Source organism: Carcharodon carcharias, chromosome 18 (genome assembly GCF_017639515.1).
Source record: "Carcharodon carcharias isolate sCarCar2 chromosome 18, sCarCar2.pri, whole genome shotgun sequence".
Taxonomy (NCBI): Eukaryota; Metazoa; Chordata; class Chondrichthyes; order Lamniformes; family Lamnidae; genus Carcharodon; species Carcharodon carcharias.
The window spans coordinates 81002241-81028964 of NC_054484.1; the positions used below are offsets into that span (position 1 = coordinate 81002241).

The 26724-nt window shown below is 41.9% G+C and overlaps 1 protein-coding gene across 8 annotated transcripts in view; it reads right to left on the reverse strand.

The window, feature by feature from the left end:
* Nucleotides 1-2084: 2084 nt before the first annotated feature.
* akap11 (A kinase (PRKA) anchor protein 11) overlaps nt 2085-26724 on the reverse strand; it is a 147691-nt gene continuing 123051 nt past the window's right edge. For 6 of the 8 annotated variants that reach the window (XM_041211492.1, XM_041211493.1, XM_041211494.1 and 3 more), the window contains 5 exons: nt 26205-26363; nt 22361-22444; nt 19407-19453; nt 13674-13834; nt 2085-5251 (listed from right to left, as the gene is read on the reverse strand). In XM_041211492.1, the coding sequence (XP_041067426.1) occupies nt 5096-5251; nt 13674-13834; nt 19407-19453; nt 22361-22444; nt 26205-26363 (607 nt within the window). In that variant the 3' untranslated portion in view covers nt 2085-5095. Of the gene's footprint in view, nt 5252-13673; nt 13835-18669; nt 18972-19406; nt 19454-22360; nt 22445-26204; nt 26364-26724 lie in introns of those variants that run through there. The other 2 variants (XM_041211495.1, XM_041211496.1) reach the window with 2 other exon arrangements.

Below are 26724 nucleotides of genomic sequence, written 5' to 3' on the forward strand. Positions count from 1 at the left end.
CATTTAACAGGACATTTTCCAGGTTCCTGTCTTTGTCCCTGGACTGAACTGTCCTCTTGGGGCCTTTCCTGTTCCACTCCCTAATTTTTAAAACCTGTTCCTTGCAGTTCCCTCTCTTGTCCAGCCTCTCTGGAATCCAGGCTAAACTAAAACTCCTGAACTAAAATTGTGTTTCTATCTCTGTGGGGCTTCTTGTTTCTAGGCAACAGCACAGGCTTTTTTCTACCTTGTGTTTGCTTTACCTTCCCTTCAAGAGTGGTAAAACCTTCATTGAAATGCAGGCAGACAAGCAAAGCCTCAGGCCTGCTACCTCACTCTGAAATGAAACTAGGTCCCAGGTTTTAACTTTTAAATCCATAAATAGAAACATATACATTAAACTTAAAGCTAAAACTTAAACTTAAAGTTATAGTTTATTCCTAACATCCAGAAATGTAAATATATTTAAACTATCTCTATTCCCTAACAAAAGTAAGCAATGATCTGATCAGGGTAGCCATTATCCCACAGGATAGTTTTGATGCATCCTACTTGCACAGTAAGCAAATGGCTTGGGCCCTATTTACAAGGTTACCAATAAGGTCAGTTTTATAGTGCATGGAATTGTAGGAATCCCAACATGTATATTGATCGGTGAAGGTAGGCTTGCGGTAGACAGTAATATCTGTTTTGAAATAAATGAATTTTAAAATTTAAAAGTTATTTCATTTACAAATATAGGAACTTAGCATGTAAAATATTTCAACTTCCAGGGTATAATGTTCAGTCTGCAGCTGTAACAGTGGGAACTCCTTGTTACCTGATCTGGCTTTCCACGTCCTCTATACATGTATTTTTTCATTTTAAGGGAGATCCAGTTGACACTAGGTGAGTTGAGGCTTGGTTTGAAGCGATGAATTGATTCATCCCTCACCAAGATAAAATATGCTGGGCAAAGCGATCAGTTCAACTCATATTTCTGTAATGATACAAAATAAAGAACTCTCACTTCCCCACATCAGTGGGTTATCTTTCTTGGTTTAAACAAGAGGTCCTTGATCTATCGTCCACACCTCAGGAAACGGCTTTTGTGGTGATTTTCTTTAACAAAACTGACTGCTGGTTCACCTTGCTGTTAGAAAAGCCCATCAGATCAGAACATTTTATATCTGGGCTGGCTTTATCAATAACTCTGAAGATTAATTCTCTTTCCCTAAAGTGGTTGAATATAATGTGGGGCTTCTTTGAAAACAGCTTCATGCAAACTTAAATTCAAAACTGTTGAAAATTATTCCTAGGGTCTGCAGTTTTTTGCATTTATATCTTCAGTAACTTGCAAATATATGATAACTTCACCTCATTCAAACTGTTAGCACCTGAAATGTTCAGAGTATGCATTGCTCAATGAGCTCCTCTCGCCAACAGCAGAATACTACAAGATCAGCAACTTTATTGAGAAGAGGCATTAAACCCTACTGTGCTCACATGATTTTGGGGTTTGGCAGGGGGGGGGTACTTCCTTTCAAGAGCTCAAATCTGCTGCACATCAGCCCTTTTCCAAGATGACACACCTGACATCTGAAGATGAGAGCAGAAAGAATCCTTCGACGGAATCAGTATCTCCATGCCAGGGCTGTGCAGGTCTGCAATACTTCTGATCTGATGGGCTTTTCTAACAACCTGCCTAGCTTATCAATGCACCTGTCAGGGGTAGAACTGTCACTGGGAGCTAAGTACTATCTTTTCACTTGCCTCCAGGTGACCCTGTAGGCTATTACCTGAATTGGTTGGGTGTCTTAGTTGGACTGGCAGCAGGAAGCTGACCAGTACTCTGTGTTGATAGGCTGTGCGTGGGGTTTAAACTGGTTGAACTCCAGCATGAGCTTTGCTTTGCACACACTTAGATCTGACAATCCCCACCCAAATTCTCTGGAATTGGCAAAATATTGGAGTCTCCCTGTGGTTGGGGGCGGGGTGGGATAGAGTACACACTATATATTAGAAAACATCACTTCCACCTCTCTGAATTCCATAGTGAAGACTTGCCAGCATAGGTTCCCTAAGAATTTAACCCTTTTATACAAAAAACGCATGTAGACACAGTGGATGATCTACAGTTTATTTTATTATCGCTGGAGAAATAAAGACATCAACATAGTGCAACTTCCAGCTTATAATCTGAAAACAGAATGTACACTTGGATTAATAGCTGACACATAAGAGTTGTTATAAGTTACATGAACTTCATTGCTCTATTTTTGGCATAATTCATATAGGGATTACAACCAGACATCTCACTTCATATTTACCCCTAGCATGTGAATTACAATGGAATTAACACTGCACAGTAACAAAATAAGTACTATCAGAATCAAGTTCAATTTTAATGTTTCACATTGTCATCAAAATGGCATCACTAAGTACAGTGAGAAAAGAGCAGAGACAGAGGAACACACACAAAAAATAAAGTGACTAAGTAACCAGGAATAAACGTTCCACTTAGTTAGTTGAATGGCCGTGCTGATATCACTTTGTTAAAAGGTGCCATGTTGAGTTCAAGGTTGTTGGGGAAAACACATTCCATACCCCATGATCCATGTTTTACCGACTACCAGGTTGGAAAATCAAAGGCAGGAGCCATGGAATTCCACTGTACATAATAGGATTGCTGAAGTAGGAAATCTCAGATGGCATCTTGTGAATTTTATCTAAGCAAAAGATTAAATTTAATCTGCAATGCATTTTATTACTGCTGACAATAGTGTGATAGCCTGACAGCTCATAAGGCTACGATTACGGGACCTATCATGTGGCAGTATGAGCACTGATGGGATTCAGAACATTCAACATATTAACACACGGCAAAATCAAAACAGCTGTGGATATTGCTGTCAAGACAAGTGCAGGGAACTGATAAAATAATACAACTAATCCAAATATTAAATTTGCTGGAAATATAAGAAATCAGTGCTGGGTGGGTTTGAAGTGTTGGCAGAAAAACACAAATTACTGACACTATGTGATAAAGGATGTTTGTTTATGTACATCAGACTGACTCAAGTGTAGGAATGTCCGGGAAAATTTTCTTGAAAGCCTATGCTTTTGCTACTTATAAGTCATAACTTGAGTCTCACTGTGCAGCTGTTAAACATTATCATCCTTCTGAGAAGTCTTTGGAATTGTCGTTATCCTGATGTCCAAATCCTTCCATTCTAAACAGAGACCACTAGTGCAGGATTTTCAATTCAGCACAGCACGCAGGCCATGATTTCAGAGATGTACAGAATCAGTCTCTCTTTCTGAGAGGTCAGCTTGTGGGAATTTAATTCCTATGTAATACAACTGGCAGTATGCTGTGGTAAATATCACTTCTCTCAAAGTCCACATGCTCCATGTATACAGCCTAATAGTTAAAACACCAGAGTTGTCAGACCTGTGGGCCCATATTAAAATGGTTTGCTGCCATTTCTGAATGTTTGTTTTTTCATAATCTTCTGTTTGTGATCACAGATGATGCAGATATATAGGCTCATCTTCCAGAACTGAAAGCTTGTTACTACAGGAGATTCCTATCACACTGCCACTGAGGCAACTTAATCATCGGAAAAATCAAGGGGTTGCACCAGAGCCTGAAAAGGAACTTGGCTGACTTTCCAATATTTGCCAAAATAGACCCAAGAAAGTCTCCTCTGTATTTGTCATTGCACTAAACCTCAAATTCTGCAATATCTGAATGCCTCGTACCAAAATATTTTAACCAGGAGATCGATGAATTGGGCAGCTGCACACTATTTAATTAAACAAACAGGGACTGAGGAAACAGAATACCAAGTTGGAAATGTTAAAATGGTCCACTTTTGCAAGACTCCACTTTAATAAATGGGGAGTGCCGTGAACTGGACATGCCAACAGCTTTAAGTGAATCTCCCATCCTCTCTCCCACCATCTTGCAGGACTGTTGTACTTAAATGACTGGTAAACTAAGGGCAATTCTGAGACTCTGACCTGGTGAGTCACAGGCAGGTTTTCCTATAGCCAGTCAGTGGACTTGATCAGCAGCTGGGGCATTAATAAATCAGTGGGATACTAGCAATATGCTTTTTGCCTCCACTTACCATAAGATGCACTGCACAACATTAGCAAAGCTTGTTTCCTCCTGGTTTGTAAAGAGTAACAGGTTTCACTATTAAAGTGTAGGTTAGGAAGCACTTGCAAGATGAAGTACTCTTCACCACTCCATCTTTCAGGGTTATAATTTTCTCTCTCCTTTTCTGAAACTGATGGTCAGGATACAAAGACACTGGCAACACTTCAATACCACAACTAAGTCATCATTCTTTCTCAGTGTTGCAAGCTGTTCAAGTTTAGACCAGTGCAAGTCAATGTGTGTTTCTATTAAAAAACCCAACTTTTGTGAGATATCTCTGCTTTATCTTATGTGATCAGAAGGCCCAGTAAAGCCTTAGACTGAGCTGTGATCATAAAGTGCAGGACCCAGATGCCACCCAGAGAGGGAAAGGAAGTTCAATTCCAGCCAACTCCTCAGCCATGTCATGGTATTAACATCCAAGACTGAAAGGGTGTCAGTTGGTGCCAGAACTTCTGGGACTAGACACTAGTACAATGCACATCGCTATCAGTGGAATGGTTATGCGTGAGTCCATGATGGCAGATCTTTAGGAAGCTGAAAGAACTTTGAAAATCAAAATTGTTTTACCAGGAACTGATATGTCTCCAATTAATTCTGAGGGGAGGGGTCACAAATTCCTTAAACTTTAACATTGAACTAGTAGAAAATAGGCGGGAAATCCTCAGAGCTGCTCTGTTGACCACACTTATGGGAAAGTTATATTGGTGAACCAGGAGCAGCTTCAAGAACTTTCCAGCCTAGTAATGTGTTTAATTTAGATCTAGACTTGCCCTTACAACAAAATGCTTTCTATCTTTATAGTACGAGAGAGTTTACTAACTGTTATGCTTTCTGTCATAAAGAACACAAGCCTTCTGGTTCAACTCCCTTTTCAGTAAGCTGCACACTTAGCAATACTTGGCTGGTGGGTACCTGACAACCCTCTACAAACAGACTTCCAGTGTTCTTTGTATGTGGGTAGATGTCTTATGTATTCTCCAGCAGCCAGTCAAAGAAGGGAATAGGAGTGCAGTGAGCTCCAGTTGGGTCTTGCTCCCTGGTGTCACAGTATCTCAGCATTGCCCGCAGCAGGTCACAGATCTTCCAGCCCCTCGCTTCTGCCCTTTTCACCACTGCATAAAACTAGAGAGATGACGGTACATCAGCAATGATGAGTGAAGCCGCAGATTCAAATGAACACTTTGGTGCAAAGAACTATCAAGACATGAAATGCTTTACCACGAGTGTTGCACTCAAGTACTGAATAATTACTTAATGAATATAAGGAGGGCAAGGGGAGAGAGCTGGGAAGTAGGATTAGGGTTACCAAGCATGCAGTTTCAAGGATTGAAGATTAATCTCCTGTTCACTGCTGTGAGTGACACTGGGAGAAAATAAGTCATTGGAGCATTAAAATGGGTGTTCTTTTTCCACTTTCTTTCAAGCTTTTCCTTATCAGTTATAATAATATGGGCATCACTTCTTTGGGCAGCAGTACTCTCCCCATTCAACGGATCCTTTCACCCATCTCCAATATTCTCCCTCCATCTGGACCCCCACCCCACCTCCCCACCGTTCCCCCGCCCCGGATTCTTACCTGCCCTTGATCTTTTCATTGAGAACTGTCAGCGTGACATCACTCAGAACCTGTTGAAGGGTCATGGGGACTTGAAACGTCAACTCTTTTCTTCTCCGCTGATGTTGCCAGACATGGTGAGTTTTTCCAAGTAATTCTGTTTCTGTAACCTCTTTCTGAACTTGCCACACTCATTCTCTCAGGTCCAACCCTGACTATCATCAAACCTGCTGACAAGGGTGGTGCTATCGTTGTCTGGCGTACTGACCTCTACTTCACGGAGGCTGAGCGCCAACTTGCAGACACTTCCTCCTACCTTCCCCTGGACCATGACCCCATCACTGAACATCAAGCCATTGTATCCAGGACTGTCACTGACCTCATCTCTTCTGGAGATCTTCCCTCCACAGCTTCCAACCTCAGTCTCCCAACCTCAGATGGCCCGCTTCTTCCTCCTACACAAAAACCACAAACAGGACTGTCCCGGCAGGCTGATCGCGTCAGCCTGTTTCTGCCCCACTGAACTCATTTCTTGCTATCTTGACTCCATTCTCTCTACCCTTGTCCAGTCTCTTCCCACCTACATCTGCGATTCCTCTGTGGCCTTACATCATATCAACAATTTCCAGTGCCCTGGTCCCAACCACCTCCTCTTCACCATGGACGTCCAATCCCTCTACACCTCCATCCTCCACCGGGATGGACTGAGGGCTCTCCACTTCTTCCTTGAACAGAGGCCCACACAATCCCCATCCATCACCACTCTCTTCCGTCTGGCTGAACTTGTTCTCTCACGGAACAATTTCTCCTTAAACTCGTCTCACTTCCTCCAAATAAAAGGTTTGGCCATGGGTACCCGCATGGGCCCCAGTTATGCCTGTCTCTTTATGGGGTATGTGGGACATTCTTTGTTCCAGTCCTACTCAGGCCCCCTCCCACAACTCTTTCTCCGGTACATCAATGACTGTTTCGATGCCGCTTCATGCTCTTATCTGGACCTGGAAAAGTGAATTAATTTTGCTTCCAATTTCCGCCCTCCATCACTTTCACATGGTCCATCACTGACACTTCCTTTCCCTTCCTTGACCTCTCTATCTCAATTTCTGGTGATAGACCATCCACCAATATTCATTACAAACCCACCAACTCCCACACCTACCTCGACTACAGCTCCTCACATCCTGTTTTCTGTAAGGACTCCATCCCATTCTCTCAGTTCATTCGCCTCTGTCGCATCTATTCCAATGATGCTACTTTCCCAAACAGTTCTTCTGACATGTCTTCCTTCTTCCTTAGCCAATGTTTTCCACCCACGGTGGTTGACAGGGCCCTCAACCACATCCGGCCCATCTCCTGAGCATCCGCCCTCACATCTTCCCCTCCCTCCCAGAACCATGATAGGGTCCCCGTTGTCCTCACTTATCACCCCACTAGCCTCCACATTCAAAGGATCATCCTCCGCCTTTCCCGCCAACTTCAGCAAGATGCCACCACCGAACACATCTTCCCTTCACCACCCCCCCCATGTCAGTCCCCCTGACCATTCCCTCTGGTCCAGCCTGGTCCACTCCTCCATCACCCACCATACCTCAACCCCCTCCCACGGCACCTTCCCATGCAACCGCAGAAGGTGCAACACCTGCCCTTTTACTTCCCCCCTCCTCACCGACAAAGGGCCCAAACACTCCTTTTAAGTGAAGCAGCATTTCACTTGCACTTCCTTCAATTTAGTCTACTGCATTCGTGCTCCCAATGCAGTCTCCGCTACTTTGGAGAGACCAAACCCAGGCTGGGTGACCGCTTTGCGGAACACCTTCAGTTTGTTTGCAAGCATGACTCAGACCTTCGTTTGCCTTTTCAACACCCCACCTGCTCTCATGCCCACATGTCCATCCTTGGTCTGTTGCAATGTTCCAGTGAAGCTCAACGCAAACTGGAGGAACAGCACCTCATCTTCCAATTAGGCACTTTACAGCCTTCTGGACTTACCATTGAGTTCAACAACTTCAGATCATGAACTCTCCTCCATCCCCTTTTTGATCCCTTTTTTTTCTAATAATTATTATACATTTTTCTTTTCCCACCTATTTCTATTATTTTAAAAATTTATTTCCATCCATTGTTTTATCTCCACCTTTCAGCCTATTTTGATCCCTTCCCCCAACCCCAACCCCACTCGGGCCATCTGTCACTTCTCATCCTGCTTTCTACCCTTAATGTCACCATTAGCACATTCCTTTGCTAATATCACCACCGTCAATACCCCTTTGACCTATTGTTTATGACATCTTTGGCAACCTCTCCTTTGCCTCCACCTATCACTGGCCCTCTATCTAGCACCATCTGTCCCACCCCTCTTGAACAGCTTATATTTCACCACATTTCTATTTCTCTTTAGTTCTGATGAAGAGTCATATGGACTCGAAACGTTAACTCTTTGTCTTTTCCACAGATGCTGTCAGACCTGCTGAGTTTTTCCAGCAATTTTTGTTTTTGTTGTTGTTAATAATATGTATGATGGGGACAAAAGGCAGTCTGACTGGGCAGACTGATTGGAGGCAGTTGGTCTGTGATGAAACCTCCAGTAAGCCAGTCCAAACGGACTTGACAATTCTAGGAAAGCAAGAAAATTAAAGTCTGTGTGCAGGCCAGAAAATAGCCTTCCTCCTGTACAAAATATTTCTATCTGTATTGTAGCTAGTCACATGTGAAAACTACCCTTTACAAGGGTCAAGTCAGAAGTGTGAAGAAATACAAATCAAAACACAGAATACTGCAGATGCTGGTAATCTGAAATAATAAGAGATGCTGGAAATACTTACCGTGTCAGGCAGCATTTGTGGAAAGAGAAACAGCGTTAATGTTTCAGGTCAATGGCCTTCCATCACAGAATTGTTAAGGCACAGGAGGTGGCCATTCAGCCCATTGTGACTGTGAATTCTTCCTTTTCAGGTAATAATTCAATTCTCTTTTGAATGCCTCGATTGACCCTGTCTCCACCACACACTCATGTACTGGACAGTACATTCCAGACCTTAACCACTCGCTGTGTGAAAAAGTTTCTCATGCCGCTATTGGTTCCTTTGCCAATTAACTTCGAACTGTGCTCTCTAATTCTCTATCCTTTCACCAATGGGAACAGTTTCTCCCTATCTACTCTATCCAGACTCCTCATGATTTTGAACACTTCTATCAAATCTCCTCTCAACCTTCTCTTCTCCAAGGAAAACAGTCCAAATTCTTCAACTGATCTTCATAACTGAAGTTCCTCATCACTGGAACCATCCTCATGAATCTTTTCTGTACTCTCTCCAATGCCTTCACATCCTTCCTAAAGTGCAGCACCCAGAACTGGACGCAGTACTCCACTGAGGCCGAGCTAGCTTTCTATATAAGTTCAACATAACCTCCTTGCTCTTATACTCTATGTCCCTATTAATAAAGCCTAGGGTCCTGTATGCTTTACTAACCCTGTTCTCAACTGTCCTGCCACCTTCAATGATTTTTGCACATATACACCCAGGTCCCTCTGCTTCTGCATCCCATTTAGAGTCGTATGTCTTCTTTTATATTGTCTCTCCATGTTCTTCCTACCAAAATGCATCACCTTCACAGTTTTCTGCATTAAATTTCGTCTGCCACTTGTCCGCCCATTCTACCAATCTGCCTATGTCCTTTTGAAGTTCTACTATCTTCTTCACAGTTCACAAAGCTTCCAAGTTTCATATCGACCCCAGGCATTGAAATTGTGCCCTTTATACCAAGGTCTAGGTTTTTAATACATATCAGGATGAGCAAGGGTTCCACGCTGACCCCTGGGGAACTCCACTATCATCCAGCCTGAAGAACATCCAATAACCACTCTTTCCTGTCACTCAGCCAATTTCATATTCATATTGCTACTGTCCCTTTTATTTCATGAGCTATAAGCTTGCTCACAAGTCTGTTGTGTGGCAGTGTATGAAATGCCTTTTGGGGGTCTACATACATCACAACAATGGCGTTTCCCTCCTTAAATCCTCTGTTACCTCATGAAAAAACTCCAGCAAGTTAGTTAAACACGGTTTGCCCTCAACAAATCCATGCTGGCTTTCCTTAAGCAACCGGCACTTGCCTAAGTGACTATAAATGTTGTCCCAAATTATTGTTTCTAGAAGCTTCTCCAACACCAAGCGACACCAGGGCTGACTGCCCTGTAGTTGCTAGGCTTATCATTATTATCATTACACCCTTTTTGAACAAGGGTGTTACACTTGCAATTCTCCAATCACCACCCCTGAGTCTAAGGAAGGCTGGAAAATTATGGCCAGTGCCTCTGCAATTTCCCTCATTATCCTCGGATGCATCTCATCCGGTCCTTATCAACTTTACATACAGACAGCCTATCCAATACTTCCTCCTTACCAATTTTAAACCTCTCTGGTATCTGAATTACCTCCTCTTTCACCGTGACCTGTGCAGCAACATCTACCTTGGTAATATCGCAGCCATGCCCCCTGCTTCCATGCATCAATCCCCTTTTTGATCCCTAATCGGTTCTACTCCTCCTTTTACCACCACCAAGACCACCTGCAACATTCACTCCCTCTACCATGTGCCAGTGTGACCAACAGCAGCAGTATGTACCATCTACAAGATGCACTGCAACTTGTCAAAGTTCCTTCAACAGCATCTTCCAAACCCACAACCTCTACCATCTAGAAGGACAAGGGAAGCAGGCACATGGAATAGAACTTCCAGGTGGTGGTGTTCCCAAGTCACTCACTATCCTGACTTGGAAATATATCACCGCTCCTTTATGGTAAAGGAACGGCAATATATTTCCAAGTCAGGATAGTGAGTGACTCGGAGTGGAACTTTGCTGGGTCAAAATCCTGGAATTTCTTTCCTAACAGCACTGCAGGTGTGCCGACACCACATGGACTGCAATTGTTAAAAGCGACGGCTCATCATCAATTTATCCAGGGAAATTAGAGAAGAGCAGTAAATGCTAGCCTTGAAAGCAATGACCATATCCCATAAATAAAAAAAAAGCCGGGAACTGCCCACCATTCACAAATCCATTTGCTTCTCTTGGGTCAACTGCTCCATGTCCACATATTCAGTCACTCTGTCTCTAATGACAGAGTCCCTTAATGTTCCCACAATTAATGATAAACTAGGTAAGTCCCTGGTTTCTCTCTCCCTCTCTTACATTATGGAATGACATTAGTAACTTTCCGATCCAAGGGGCAATTCCTAAAGAATGGAATAATTTGGAAAGTAATGATGAAAATGCTTGTAATTTCCTCAGCTATTTCTTTTAATATCCTAGGATATGTCTGTCTTAACTCCCATGAGGTGCCCTTTTTAGCACTCTTTTAGCTTATATAATATCCACCATGTTCCTCCACTTCACTTGTTCAAGGCTGCCTTGCAGTATTGGGTATTTTCTCTTCTTCCTCAATTGTAAAATAAGCAAAAGCGCTCATGCAACAAGTCTGCTATTCTTATCCATTATAGAAACATAGAAAATAGGAGCAGGTGTAGGCCAATTGGTCCTTCAAACCTGCTCTGCCATTCATTATGATCATGGCTGATCATCCAACTCAACAGCCTACTCCCACTGTCTCCCCATATCCTTTGATCCCTTTCGCCCCAAGAGCTATATCTACCTCCTTCTTGAAAACATACAATGTTTTGGCCTCAACTTTGCGTGGTAGCGAATTCCACAGGCTCACCACTCTCTGGGTGAAGAAATTTCTCCTCATCTCAGTCCTAAATGGTCTACCCCGTATCCTCAGACTGTGACCCCTAGTTCTGGACTACCCCACCATTGGAAACATCCTTCCTGCATCTACCCTGTTTAGTCCTGTTAGAATTTTAAAGGTTTCTATGAGATCCCCCCCCCTCATTCTTCTGAACTCCAGTGAGTATAATCCTAATTGACTCAATCTCTCCTCATATGTCAGTCCTGCCATCCCAGGAATCAGTCAGGTAAACTTTTGCTGCATTCCCTCTATAGAAAGAACATCCTTCCTCAGATAAGGAGACCAAAACTGCACACAATATTCCAGGTGTGGTCTCACTAAGGCCCTGTATAATTGCAGCAAGACATCCCTGTTCCTGTACTCGAATCCTCTGGCTATGAAGGCCAACATACCATTTGCCTTCTTTACCACCTGCTGCACCTGCATGCTTACCTTCAGCGACTGGTGTGCGAGGACACCCAGGTCTCGTTGCACATTCCCCTCTCCCAATTTATAGCCATTCAGATAATAATCTGCCTTCCAGTTTTTGCTACCAAAATGGATAACCTCACATTTATCCACATTATACTGCATCTGCCATGTATTTGCCCACTCACTCAGCTTGTCCAAATCACACTGAAGCATCTCTGCGTCCTCCTCACAGCTCACCCTCCCACCCAGCTTTGTGTCATCTGCAAATTTGTAGATATTACATTTAATTCCTTCACCTAAATCATTAATATATATTGTGAATAGCTGGGGTCCCAGCACCGATCCCTGCAGTACCCCACTAGTCACTACCTGCCATTCGGAAAAAGACCCATTTATTCCTACTCTTTGTTTCCTGTCTGCCAACCAGTTTTCTATCCATCTCAATACACTACCCCCAATCCCATGCACTTTAATTTTACACGCCAGTCTCTTATGTGGGACTTTGTCGAAAGCCTTCTGAAAGTCCAAATAAACCACATCCACTGGCTCCCCTTCATCAACTCTACTAGTTACATCCCCGAAAAATTCCAGTGGATTTGTCAAGCATGATTTCCCTTTCATAAATCCACGCTGACTCTGTCCGATTCTGCCACTGTTTTCCACGTGCTATTATAATGGAATCTAGAATTTTCCTCACTACTGACGTCAGGCTGACTGGTCTATAATTCCCTGTTTTCTCTTTGCCTCCCTTTTTAAATAGTGGGGTTACATTAGCTACCCTCCAATCTGTAGGAATTGTTCCAGAATCTATATTCTTGCCTTCAGCCATTTTTAAAAAGACTCATAATCCTACCTCCCACCACCGCCCCCCCACCTCTCTCCCCCCCATATCTCTACCCCCCCCCGCCCCACCTCTCTACACCCCCCCCCCACCCGCACACCCCCCCCACCCCCAACCCCCCCACCGAACCATTCTCTTTCTCTGAATTTATCATATTATTTATTTATCATATTATCATATTATCTCTTTCTCTGAATTTATCATATTATTTATTTATCATATTATCCTGTTATTAAAGAGAATATGGGGCTTTTAGTTCTGGAAGCATGGTAAACAAACTGATGGAGGTTTGGAAAAGTTAGCTAAGTGATACTAAAAAGGACAATGTAAATGAGTGGTAATCCAGAGACAGTCAGAACTGAACCAGCCACCCTGGCTCACAGGTAGCACTTTTACCTCTGAATCAGAAGTTTGTGGGCTTGAGTTCTATTTCAGAAACTTGAGTACATTTAAATTAAAACATCAGTGTAGTACTGACAGAGTGTGGCATTGCTGGAGGTGCTGCCTTTGGAATGAGACCCTTTCTGCTCTCCCAGGTGGAGCAAGATGAAAGTTTGCTGCACTATTTGAAGAAAGAAAACTCCCACAAACAGCAATATAATAATGACCAAATAATCAGGTTTGGCCAAGACACCAGGGAAAAACTCTCCCGCTCTTCTTCGAAATAGTGTCATGGGATCTCTCACATCCCTGCGAGCAGGTAGATGGGTCTTCAGTTTAACGATTCATTGGAAAGGTGGCACCTTTAACAGTGCAGTAGACAGTCCCTCAGTACCACACTGGAGTGTCACAGCCATGATATTTGTGCTCAAGTCCTGCAGTGGGACTTGAACCCAAAACCTTGTGATTCAGAGGGGAACGTACTACCAACTGAGCAACAGCTGACACCTGGTTGGCAAGAAATAGGGAGAAAATTAAAACAAGATTTAATTCTGTATAAAGCAACTGAACGCCTTGTAAGCAAGCAACATTTAAACTCATACTCACATGCAACAGCTCATCTTCAAAAGATTCCTTGAAGTAGACCAAAGACATCTGAAACTGTGATGCTGCTATCCATTGCAACACTATTCTCATCTGAAGATCAAAACTACTGGGTTCGAGGTCAACATTTAAAATTAATAATGTTTCTTTCGCCTGCACCAGACCTAAAAATGGAAAAAGAAGTGCAAACAGATATGAGTTGACTGTTGAGAGACTGGCACTACTTTAATAAAAGAAAATGGCGATTACAACTACGAAAAGAATAAACAGAAGCTGCTAATAAACCGAAATTTAAACTAGGCAGCTTGACCCTGATTAGTCAAGGCACTGTCCTGAGAAATGAGTCAGTTAATGGCTGTCACTTATTCTGTTCAGCTGAAACAGGCACAATGTTTGTATATGTTCTTTCTGCATGCAAAGAACAGAACCCTGTGTATTAATATATGTAGCTCCCAGTACATGCAAATGCGCCACACAGAGCCTGGCTGACAATCTTAAATTGGTTGCCAATGTAATTTTTAGCACACTGAGGATTATTTAGCAAATGTTATCCAATCGTGGAATCAGATCTAATGTTGGACACTGTGTTTTGAGTCCACTTGCCAAGCAATCAGCATTCTCTTCTCATACAGTATAAATTGTTGTTTTCCCTTGCATAGGTATGCTTGCAGTATCCTGATGGGTACAGACAAAAATCTTTGACATGTCCCTTTTTTTCAGCAATACTCAAGTTCTATACCACCAAACATCTACAATTTATGAGCTTATCCCTCCAGTCTACTTTGGCCAATTTGGTTTGTCCAATCAATGTGAAGGTTAAAGTCACCTCCGATTATTGCAGTCCCTTTCTTGCAAGTCCCCATTATTTCTTGATGTGTACTCGGTCCTGCTGTGTTGCTGCTATTAGGGGCTTATAAACTACTTGCACCAGTGATTTTTTTCCTTTGCTATTCCTTATCTCTACTCATAGAGATTCTGCTAATCATTTCTGGCAAGATCATTTCTCACTATTGTACTGATTTCATCCTTTCTTAACAGAGTTACACCTGCTTTTCCTTTCCTCCTGTCCTTCTGAAATGTCACAATGCCCTTGAACATTCAGGTCCCAGCCTTGGTCATCTTGCAACCATGTCTCTATAATGGTTATTATATCGTACTCAGTTAGTTTTATATGTGCTATCAATTTATCCATCATGTTACAAATGCTGTGAGCACTTGGCATGTCATAACATTCAAAGCTATGGGCCAAGTGCTGGTAAATGGGATTCGGTAGGTAGGTCAGGTGTTTCTCATGTGTTGGTGCAGACTCGATGGGCCGAAGGGCCTCTTCTGCACTGTGATTCTGTGAGGCTCCCCAGACCAGCACATCGTCGATATAGGTTTCCACACCCTCTAACCCTTTAAACAACTGCTTCACTGTTCTGTGAAACACCTCCAGAGCTGAATTAATGCCAAAAGGTAAGCGTAAAAACCTGTATCACCCATATGGTGTGTTGAGGATACAGAGATAGGACCTGCCGGAAGCCTCAACTCACATCCAAGGCTGAATTGTATTTAGCATCAGCTAGCCAGCTCTCTTTGTACTGCCTGGTTTAGGTCTCTGGGATCCAGACAGACTCGCAGGTTCCCATCTGAATTTTCTACAATTACAATTGGATTAAACCACTTTGTTGGTTCTTCAATTTTCTTGATGACGTGAAGTTTCTCCATTCTGTCCAACTCTACTTTCATTCGGTCTCTCAGTATTACTGGTATTTTCCTGGGTGGGTATATTTTGAACGCCACAGTTTCATCAATCTTGATGGTGTGTTCTCCTTTTAGGCAGCCAATCCCCGGAACACATTTTCATACTCGCTCAGGTGTGACAGTCATTATTCTCTTCATTAGCTTCAGATTTTCACAAGCTTTGATTCCAAGAATGAGTTTTGCAACAGTTTTCAACACTATGAATGGAAGTGCTTGAGAATGTTTTTTGTAGTTCACTTTAAGCCAGCAATTTTTTCACCTAAGTAGACAGCTTCACTTTTGCTTTAGTTAGCAGTTTCTCTTTGCTTATCTTACAATACAGGCTTGTGGGAATGACATTTGCTCGTGCACCTGTGTCAAGCTTGAAATTCATTATCATGTTGGCAATTTTTAAATCAACCTTCTTTTTGTCTTTGGAATTTGTTGTTACTGCACCAAAGAAAAGTTCAGTTTCAGTGTCTGTCAATCGTGTGCACTTTCTTTGATTTATACATCTTAGTAAGATGATTTAGTTTATCACGATTCTTACACTACTTTCCGTAGGCTGGACAACGACGTGGTAAATGCTCTGTTCTGCATTAGCTGCATTTAGATGTTTTATAGCAGTTTTGTTCTTTTTACGTTCAGCCTGTCTATTTGTTCTTGCCCGGGGCTGTTTCTGTTTAACTGCATCTAACTGCTTGACTATGTGTGGCTTATCACCTTCTATCCTCTCTTTAATCTGGAACTTTGTTGTCTCTGCCATTCTGCAGATATTTATTGCTTTCGCCAGCGTGAGATCAGTTTCTCTCAAATGCCATTCTCTCAGGAGTGTCATATACAATCCCGCAAATGATTCCATCTCAGATGAGTGATTCTTCAAGCTCGCCAAATTCACACAATTTAGTTCATTTTCTTAATTCAGTAACATATTGACTAATTTTATCACTGCCTTGCATGCACATAAAAAAATCGGTATCTTTCATATGTGATGTTTTTCTTAAGACTGCAGTAGGCTTCGAGCTTTTCCATTATTTCACAGAATCTCACAGTGCAGAAGAGGCCCTTCAGCCCATCGAGTCTGCATCGACACGTGAGAAACACCTGACCTACCTACCTAATCCCATTTACCAGCACTTGGCCCAAAGCCTTGAATGTTATGATGTGCCAATTGCTCATCCAGGTACTTTTTAAAGGATGTGAGGCAATCCGCCTCCACCACCCTCTCAGGCAGTGCATTCCAGTTCGTCACCACCCTCTGGGTAAAAATGTTTTTTCTCACATCCCCCTAAACCTCCTGCCCCTCACCTTGAACTTATGCCCCCTCATGTCTGAACCTTCAACTAAGGGGAACAGCTGCTCCCTATCCACCCTGTCCATGCGCCTCATAATCTTGTACACCTCGATCAGGTCGCCCCTCAGTCTTCTCTGCTCCAATGAAAACAATCCAAATCTATCCAGCCTCTCTTCATAACTTAAATGTTTCATCCAAGGCAACATCCTGGTGAATCTCCTCTGCAACCCCTCCAGTGCAGTCACATCCTTCCTATCATGTGGCGACCAGAACTGCACACAGTACTCCAGCTGTGGCCTCACTAAGGTTCTGTACAACTCCAACATGGCCTCCCTACTTTTGTAATCTATGCCTTGATTGATAAAGGCAAGTGTCCCATATGCCTTTTTCACCACCCCACTAACATGCCCCTCCACCTTCAGAGATCTATGGACACACACACCAAGGTCCCTTTGTTCCTCAGAACTTCCTAGTACCATGCCGTTCATTGAATACTTCCTTGTCAAATTACTCCTTCCAAAGTGTATCACCTCATACTTTTTAGGGTCAAATTCCATCTGCCACTTATCTGCCCATTTGACCATCCCGTCTATATCTTCCTGTAGCCAAAGACAGTCAACCTCATTGCTAACCACCCGGCCAATCTTTGTATCATTTGCAAACTTACTAATCCTACCCCCCACAGTCATCTATGTCATTTATATAAATGACAAATAATAGGGGACCCAGCACAGATCCCTGTGGTACGCCACTGGACACGGGCTTCCAGTCACTAAAGCAGCCTTCTGTTATCACCCTCTGTCTCCTACAACTAAGCCAATTTTGGATTACCAAATTGCTCTGTATCGCATTGTGCATTTGCCTTCTTTATAAGTCTCCCATGTGGGACTTTGTCAAAAGCTTTGCTGAAATCCATATAAACTACATCAACTGCACTACCCTCATCTACACACCCGGTCACAGCCTCAAAAAATTCAATCAAATTTGTTAGGCATGACCTCCTTCTGACAAAGCCATGCTGACTATCCCTGATCAAACCTTGCCTCTCCAAGTGGAGATAGATACTCTCCTTCAGAACTTTCTCCAATAGTTTCTCTACCACTGACGTGAGACTCACTGGTTCCCTGGCTTATCTCTACAACCCTTAAATAGCGGAAACACATTAGCTGTTCTCCAGTCCTCTGGTACCTCCCCTGTGGCCAGAGGGGAATTAAAAATTTGGGTCAGAGCCCCTGCGATCTCCTCCCTCAGTAGTCTAGGACACAAATCATCCGGACCTGGAGATCTGTCCACTTTTAAGCCTCCGATATCTTGTCACTCCCTATATCAATTTGCTTAAGAACCTCGCAGTCCATCTCCCAGAGTTCCATACCTTCATCCTCATTCTCTTGGGTGAAGACAGATGTGAAATATTCGTTCAACGCTCTAGCGATGTCATCTGGCTCCACCCATAGATTGCCCCCTTGGTCCCTTATGGGCCCTACTCTTTCCCTGGTTACCCTCTTCCCGTTGAAAAACTTATAGAATATCTTGGGATTTTCCCTTTTACCAGCCAGAGCTTTCTCATATCCCCTCTTTGCTATCCTAACTGCTTTCTTAAGCTCCACCCTGCACTTCCTGTACTCCACCAGTGCCTCCACTGATTTGCTCCCTTTGTACCTGCTAAAGGCCTCTCTTTTCCTTCTCATCTTTTTTCTTTCAAGTAATTTTGTTTCTCATCACTTTCAAACGTGAATGTGTTTTAGACTTCTAGGACTGCTTCCCCTGTTACATGAAGAAAGATGGAAGACTGTAGCTGAGGGTCTTTTTTATCACTACCTGTCATTGAGGTACCGCTCAAATTGCTGCCGGCACCTCCTCCAGTTTTCAGCGAGATTGCCCTCCAAACTGAGTTCTGTCAGTGGTTTTAGAACCTACATTGTTGCGTTTAGTTTACTTCTGACACCAAGTCTTGTTTCAACGATGCACACAGGCCGGCGGCATTGTAGCTGAATTAACTTTATTGATAACATTTCCTAATATGAACACATATCTGCAGTATCTGAACTCTGTCAAGACAGGCTCCAGCATCCTTCAACATCCAGCTCAGGCGACCCCGTATATCATACAGAGTATCATATAGTATCTAATACTGGAGTCCACAAGCAGCTATTATCATGACATCAAGCTAGAGGGCATTAGCTTCATCTGAAAATATGCACTGGCATCAGAAATGTCTTTGAGGAGACATCTTCCCTCGTGACACCTTTCTAGACGGTATCCATATCTAGTTGAACAGCATTCTGCAATGGACACAAAATCAGGAATGAAAGATCTCATTAACCAATCGGGAAATTCTTTTTTTTTGTTCGTTGTGTCAATAATCATGGTAGTACTCAATTTGGTTCTGGATTGCAGCATGCATCTTACTTACTTAAGAACAACAAAATATTTGCATGGGCTACAGAGAAATAGTTAGACCAATTGGACAGTTCTTTCAAAGAGTTGGCAAAGCTGCAGGATGGGCCAAATGACTTCCTTCTGTGCTGTGAGATTCTGTGATAAATAAATTGCGTGAGGTTTACATCGAAGAGCTGCTAATGCTAGTTATTTAATCTGTGCCTTCGATCTAGGTGAGTGGGCGCCTCAAGGTTTGCACACATCTCAGTATTTTAAGTTTTTCTCTGTGCTTGGCTGGCAGCAATGCTTTGGGACAAAAATGTAACTTCATACTGTACCTTCAGAATCTTCTTGCGCCTCTTCCTCTTTGTCTTCACTATTATCGCTACATTTGCAGGGAAGAAATTGGCCAATTAGTGCTCACTCTAACTCAGTGGTCACTTTGAAATAGTGCAAACAGTGCTCAGAATTGAAATGAAATGAGAAGTAAAACTAATTATTTAAAATAAAAAAGCTGGACACACACATGCATTCCCGAACAGCAAGCAATTAGAATCTGAATACTTCTCATGCTACTTCAATAGTTAATAGTATTTGATGTCTGCAGTGTCACAGGCTTTGCTTTGACCCATATTTGCATCTAGCAAGGTAGGTGCCAGGAACAAGGCCTCACACAATTACTTTTCAGCGATGTGGGTGCACAAAAAAATCACAGATTAAACTCTTCTGGAAAAATTACTTGACTATATAGTCTTGAACTACTTATCTCCTCCAACTTCCAGACTCACTACTCAAGGCTTAATTTTTGTTAGAGTTCTGTGAATCCATTTGTCTCAAAACATATATACCACTTAAAAGAAAATTCCAAAGTTCATCATCTTACCATGGGCATGCTCTCAGTCATTTCATTTCTGTTGTTATGCTAGTCAAGGAGATGGGGAAGCAGAACATATCCATCTCTCAGCATTAAGCACTCTTTGCCAAGTACATCTGCACTAGTTACTCTGCAAGAGAGCACTTGAACAATGTAGCTTAGCCTCAATATCATTGTTTACCACACCAGCAATCCTGAAAGCCTGAGTGAAGGCTCAGAATTTGTGGTGAAGCCATCAGCAGTGGAGTGCCACACGGATCACTGCTGGGGCCTCAACTGTTTACAATTTATATCAATCACTCAGATGAAGGGACCAAATGTGTGGTTGCTACACTTGCTGGTGACACAAAAATAAGTAGGAAAGTAAGTTGAGAACAGGATACAAGGAGTATGCAAAGGGATATAGATAGGTTAAGTGAGTGGGCAAAAAATTGGCAGATGGACTATAATGTGGGAAAATGTGAACTTATCCACGTTGGCAGAATGAATAGAAAAGCAGCGTACTGTCTAAATGGAGAGAGATTGCAGAACCCTGAGGTACAAGGGGATCTGGGTGTCATGGTACATAAATCAGGAAAAACTAGTATGCTGGAATAGCAATTGAATAGGAAGGTAAATGGAATGTTGTTGTTTATTGTGAGGAGAACGATATATAAAAGTGGGAATGGTTTGCTACAGTTGTAAGGGTGCTGATGAGACCAAATCTGGAGTACTGTCAGTGTACTGCTGAAGAAGTCTGCCTAGAGGTGTGGTGATGTGCTCATAAGCTGCACACTCCTAACTTATCAGTGCTCATCCATAGGCTGCATTGTTATACTCCTCACCAACAGACTCGGCACTGAAATGGTTGTAACAATGCAAAATTGCTGCACTTGCCCTCTACTTCCTCACTAAAAATGACAGGAAAAGTTAAAGCTGGTGCATTCAGGAATAAATATGCTATTAACAGCATGATAATCACTTTTGAACATCCTCTCTGGCCCTGAAAAATGAATTTTACAAGTGTGGAATCCATTCCTTCAAAAGAAAATTACTGGGGGTATTTAACATTTTTTTTTAACTGTCTCTTTAATCTCACTCATTAAATCCCCTCACCAATGTCTTTATTCTATTTTCTCTACATCATCTAAATCCAATTTATATTTCTTGCCTTGAACGTTCAATGAAGATTCTTCAATCTGATTGGTTGAAGCATCTCGCTTCAACTCACAGTCGACACAGATTAGCTACAGAGGGCACCACACTATAAAGACAGAGTAAATCTACCCAGCAAAGCCCACAAAAACTGTGGGCGGCCATCAGCGAGGTGAAAGGAAAATGCTGGCCCTTCACTATTAACAGCAAAATCATTACCAATTTATAACAGTGCACTAAATTTGAATGGTTTTGTGCTTACATGCATTAGATTATCTGAATTCACATTACACAGCCAGCTGAAGACTTTCAAGCACTTTGACTAGAGCTGCATCAAACCATATTCTACAGGTAAAAGAGAGTGCTCAAGTCCAGAGGGGAACCACCATGTGACTTCCAACTTGGGAATTTAAAAAATTCAAAGTGTAAAGGAAAACTGCTGAGAGAGGAAGTAAGGTGGGAAATATTCTCCTGTGAGCCAGATAAAACACTATAGCCACAGTAGGTTGTATGTAACTGCCACCTTGTTTTGACTATTTAGCCTGAAGTCATCACAGAAATGTTCCATTACTTTTGCAACAAATATTATTGACTGGATTTCTCATTCACGTCAAATGACTACACAAAGGAACAAAAAATGCTTCACAAAGCATGGAAATGCAAAAAACCTACACAACTCATGTAAGGAATGACACAAGAACATGGGAGACCTCCCACATTATCATTCTTCTCAAGTACACTACAATGCTTTGAAAGCAGGATATTTGAAGGGGAATTTTCTCTAGGTCATAGCTGGGTTAATTCACCCACCTTGGGCTCTCTATAGGGTTGAAGATTGGGTTATAATCTAATCTTAGATCTTCTGCCCTAGGTTCCCAGCCAGCGAGATTCCCTGCTCTCAGTGCAGGCATGTTGAATAAACCCAATTTAGTACAATCATTATTCATGCCTGGTTTACTGTACTAAGTAAATGCCCAGCCATTAAATATGAAATACCATGAGAAGTAAGCTAAGTGAGAAATCAGATTGTGCAAAACACCACAAGTCTCTTTGAATAATCTATTAAGCTCAAGCATTGAGAAAGAAAGCAATGATTTATCTGGAGGTGATTTATATCAAAGACAATCTTTAAGTTATACCACATTTAGCATTTTAGACTTGTCTAAAGGCCTTTCATTGCACACACATGTTACTTAAGTGCTTCACTTCCAAAGCCATGCTCTCATGCAGTCAATGAAACTTTCTAACTGAAATCAATTTTCATGAATCCTAGACTAGACCAACCTGTCTGATGGTGGAAAGGATATATTCTCCTCATATATATCTCCTTCTAACCCCAGACTGCTCCAGCTACTGCTGTTGCCATTACTGAGAGAAAAGAAAAGAAAGGCAGTGGACATTGAGTGACTGACAACGTTTTCTCATTCCCTCTCCCATCACCATTGCTCGGTCAGACTACGCACATTAGGCAACTCAAGAACAAAGATGGTGCATTTCCTGTTACCGACCCTGCAGCCACATACAATTCAGCAGGTTTCTACTGTTTCAAGAATTCAAAAACAGATACTTGGGATAGCTTTGAAGAACAGGCTAGCTATCTTTGGGAAATAGGGAAAAATTGGCCAACCCCCACTGCAGTGATTATCCTCACTCAGCACTAATGGATAGAGGGAGAAAATTGGGTTATAGCCCTCTGGTCCTGATTCACCACCTGCTGAGCCTCCTGAGTCCAATGTTTTGGTGTCTGGCTGCTAAATCTGGTAAGCTTTGTACTATCATTTATTTTTCTTCATCAATCTTAACCTTATTCTTTTGTTGACCTACTTTTTGAACCAGCCTTGGAGTTCCAAAAACAGTATAAGCAATTGGAGCAGAACTCACATCTCTTACTGAGCTCACCTAAAAATAGTAACCACAGATGTTATGCCATTTAGATAAGAAATATTGGCTGCATCTATTCTTTAGGGGGCGTAAAGATAGCTAGACAAAATGAATTTTCCATTCCATTTTAATCACATTGAGAACATGTATTTGATGGAACTTGTTACAATGAAGGCAAGAGGCATATATGAACAATTTTACATGTTATTTTGTTTAGAAAATTAACTCCTTGAATGCTTTTAAAGATTATGTAACGAACACATTTTAAATATCTAATCTCTCTAATTTTTGGTAATATTAAAAAATTAAATCAGAAAACTATGCTGCTTCACAATTTCATGAATGAATCAAAAAACAGTAATTTATTTATTCCAGCACAGAAAAAAAACATAATCATGTACAGATATTTCTCTGTACACATATTATTAGTCCTGGCAACCAACGTCAGCAACTCACTATGGGATTAGCACATTACCTTACACCACCAAAAGGTGAATCAGGCAACAAGCATCTGCTCCACTGGTCAGTCCAAAACATGCAAACAAAGTTAGGGCTGATGAGCACAAGGTATACAATAGCTTTCTGAGTGTCTTAAGACACTCACTTAAGGGAAAGTGAGAAACATTTCAAAGCGTGGCTGTGAAGAAGTGAAATTGAAAATTAAGGGGTGAGGTGTTTATGATGATTAAATTACAATGATAGGGTAGATGGAAGGAAATTGGCCAGGATTTTACTTAAGGCGGGCGGGCTCAGCGGGAGCAGGCATGGAACCGATCACCGCCATTTTACACAGGGTGGCCCAATTAAGGCCCGCCCAGCGTAACGTGCAGCCAGTAGCGCTCAGCGCTACCTGTGCAGGTGGGGGGAGGAGGGAGAGTCAGGGCCTGTGCTCTTTCGCGCATGCGCGCGGGAGAGCACAGCAATCGCCCTGAGGCATGGAGCTGCCAGAAGATTCACAATTTCAGGAATAAATCAAAAAACAGTAATTTATTTATTCTAGCACAAAAAAACCATAATGAGTTGCAGGGAGATTGAATAGGCAATAAAAAACTTAAGTAAATGATGTAACGGTTTATTCAAACATGTCCCCTCATGTGACAAACATGAGTTGGGACATATTTGTAAAGGTGGGGAGATTTATTTAATTATTTTATAAAAGCTTCAGGGAATCTCATCCCACCCATGGATGAGGTTTCTTGAAAAACACAAAGTCTGCTTGGGCTTTTCGGCTGCCCACCACATTAAGGCTGAACAAAATATCAAGATGAAGTGCGATGACATCGGGACGCTCGCCCGACATCATCGCGTGTCATTTTACACGTCAGCAAGCCGGGCCCACCCTCACACGCCAACCGGCAGATTCAGCCCATTATTTCCTCTAGTGAAGAGGTGCAGAACATGGGACCATAACCTAAAAATTACAGCCAGGCCATTCTGGGGTGATGTCAGGAACACTTCTTTACAGAAAGAGGAGTGGAAATCTGGAACTCACCCCAATAAAGTCGTCAAGGGTGGGTCAATTGAAAATTCCAAAACTAAAATTTAAGAATTTTTTTAATACTCAAGGGTATTAAGGGTTATGGAGCAAGGTGGGTAGACAAAGTTAAGATACAGATCAGCCGTCATCTAACTAAATGGCAGAACCGGCTTGAGGGGATAAGTGACCTACTTCTAAGGTTCTTACAATCTAAAAATAGGCCAAGAATATACAATTTCAGAAGTAACTCATTTTAGTCATCTCCACACCTACCTTCCCATCCTCAATGCATATGAATTGCAACCTGAAAAGGTTTCATTTGAAACTTTTAAACATTTAACCCGCTTGCAGCATGTTAAAACAGATGTCCTTTCAGCTCGTGGGAACAAAATGCCACTTTTTCAAAAACATACCAATTCAATATTACTTTTACAGAGCTGTCGCCACTCTATAAAAATAAAAGCCTAAAGTGCTTTGGAAGTGGCTTGATGAAAGTACAGCTAAAGACTGCTTTATCTGCCCTAGTTTACATAACATGAGCAAGTTGTAACAGGTGCAAGAATGTGAAATCAGCTGCATTAGTCCATTTCTCCATTTTTATTTATCTTAATGGACCTGAACAAAGGATGTTAAAAGCTCAGGAAGATTGATAGGAACAATCAGTTCCTAGATTGTAGGAACGTTAGAAGTAGGTTACTTATCCCCTCAAGCCTGTTCTGCCATTTCGTTAGATGACGGCTGATCTGTATCTTAACTTTGTCTACCCACCTTGCTCCATAACCCTTAATACCCTTGAGTATTAAAAAATTCTTAAATCTTAGTTTTGGTATTTTCAATTGACCCACCCTTGACGACTTTATTGGGGTGAGTTCCAGATTTCTACTCCTCTTTCTGTAAAGAAGTGTTCCTGACATTACCCCTGAATGGCCTGGCTGTAATTTTTAGGTTATGGTCTCATGTTCTGCACCCCTTCACTAGAGGAAATAATGGGCTGAATCTTCCGGTTGGCGTGTGGGGGTGGGCCCGACTTGCTGATGTGTAAAATGACACGCGATAATGTCCGGCGAGCATCCCGATGTCATCGCACTTCATCTTGATATTTTGTTCAGCCTTAAGGTTGGGTGGGCAGCCGAAAAGCCCAAGCAGACTTTGTGTTTTTCAGGAAACCTCATCCATGGGTGGGATGAGATTCCCTGAAGCCTTTATAAAATAATTAAATAAATCTCCCCACCTTTGAAAGTTAACCAAAACCTTTCAGCTTTCAAATTAGTAAAGTTTTGTCATTTTAATTGTTCCAAATCTGTCAAATTCCATTGAAAAAATCTCTTCCTTTATACTGGCAATATTGCTAAATACGTTGGAAAATAACAACACAACAGGAATTGATTTGGCAATTTTGAATGCATCACCAACCTTAAATCTCACAGGACAAATTCAGCAATGCAAAACGATAGGCTACATATCCTGTACGTGTTCTATATGTGAAGCTAAACCAATGTCAAATAGTATCTGTTTGCATGAAAACCATCAAGACACTGGCTTTAATGCAACTCTCCAATACTGGAGGGCTTGAAATAATGGGTAATTTGTTAAATTAATCTGTTTTCATAAAGAACTGCTCTTGGAAGCAAACTGTTCAAACCCCACATGCTTCAGAATTACAGGCTGCTTGTTAATTACAGGAAAGACACAAATACTGTGGTATATGTCATTTAAAATGGTTTAACTATAATGAAAATGTGAGCTTTAATTTGTACAGCTGACATTTACCTGTCACTGAGGTGCAGGAAGCTGCTGGTCTCATCTAGATGTTCATCTTCAAAGCTCAGGTTGGACCAGCTGCCAGTACTGTCATCACCTACGCTGAGGCTAAGCTGTTGACTGGTTGTGGTAGAATCAGTTGACCGCAATCCATCCTTGAGACTGCCACTAGATGCAGAGTGCAAAAGTCTTAATTTTTTTTTCAACAAAAACAATGATGTATAAAACCACATTGCTGGAATAATCACTTTCATCTACTTTTCAAAGAATCAACCATTTGAATATTTTATTTTTCTGCAAATACAAGAGTTGATTATTTAGGTTTTACAAAGGCAAAATTAAAGGTCTGCGCATGCATATACTGACTCCAAAAACTAACAGCTTGCTCTTGGCACAATGGCTTTAATCCAATGAGTATCACAAGATACTTTGTGAAGGAGAGTGCAAATGTCAAGTAGTTGTTGAGTAATGAGAAACAGTCACAAATACAGAAGATAACTTTTCAACAGTGGCTCACCACCACTGACTC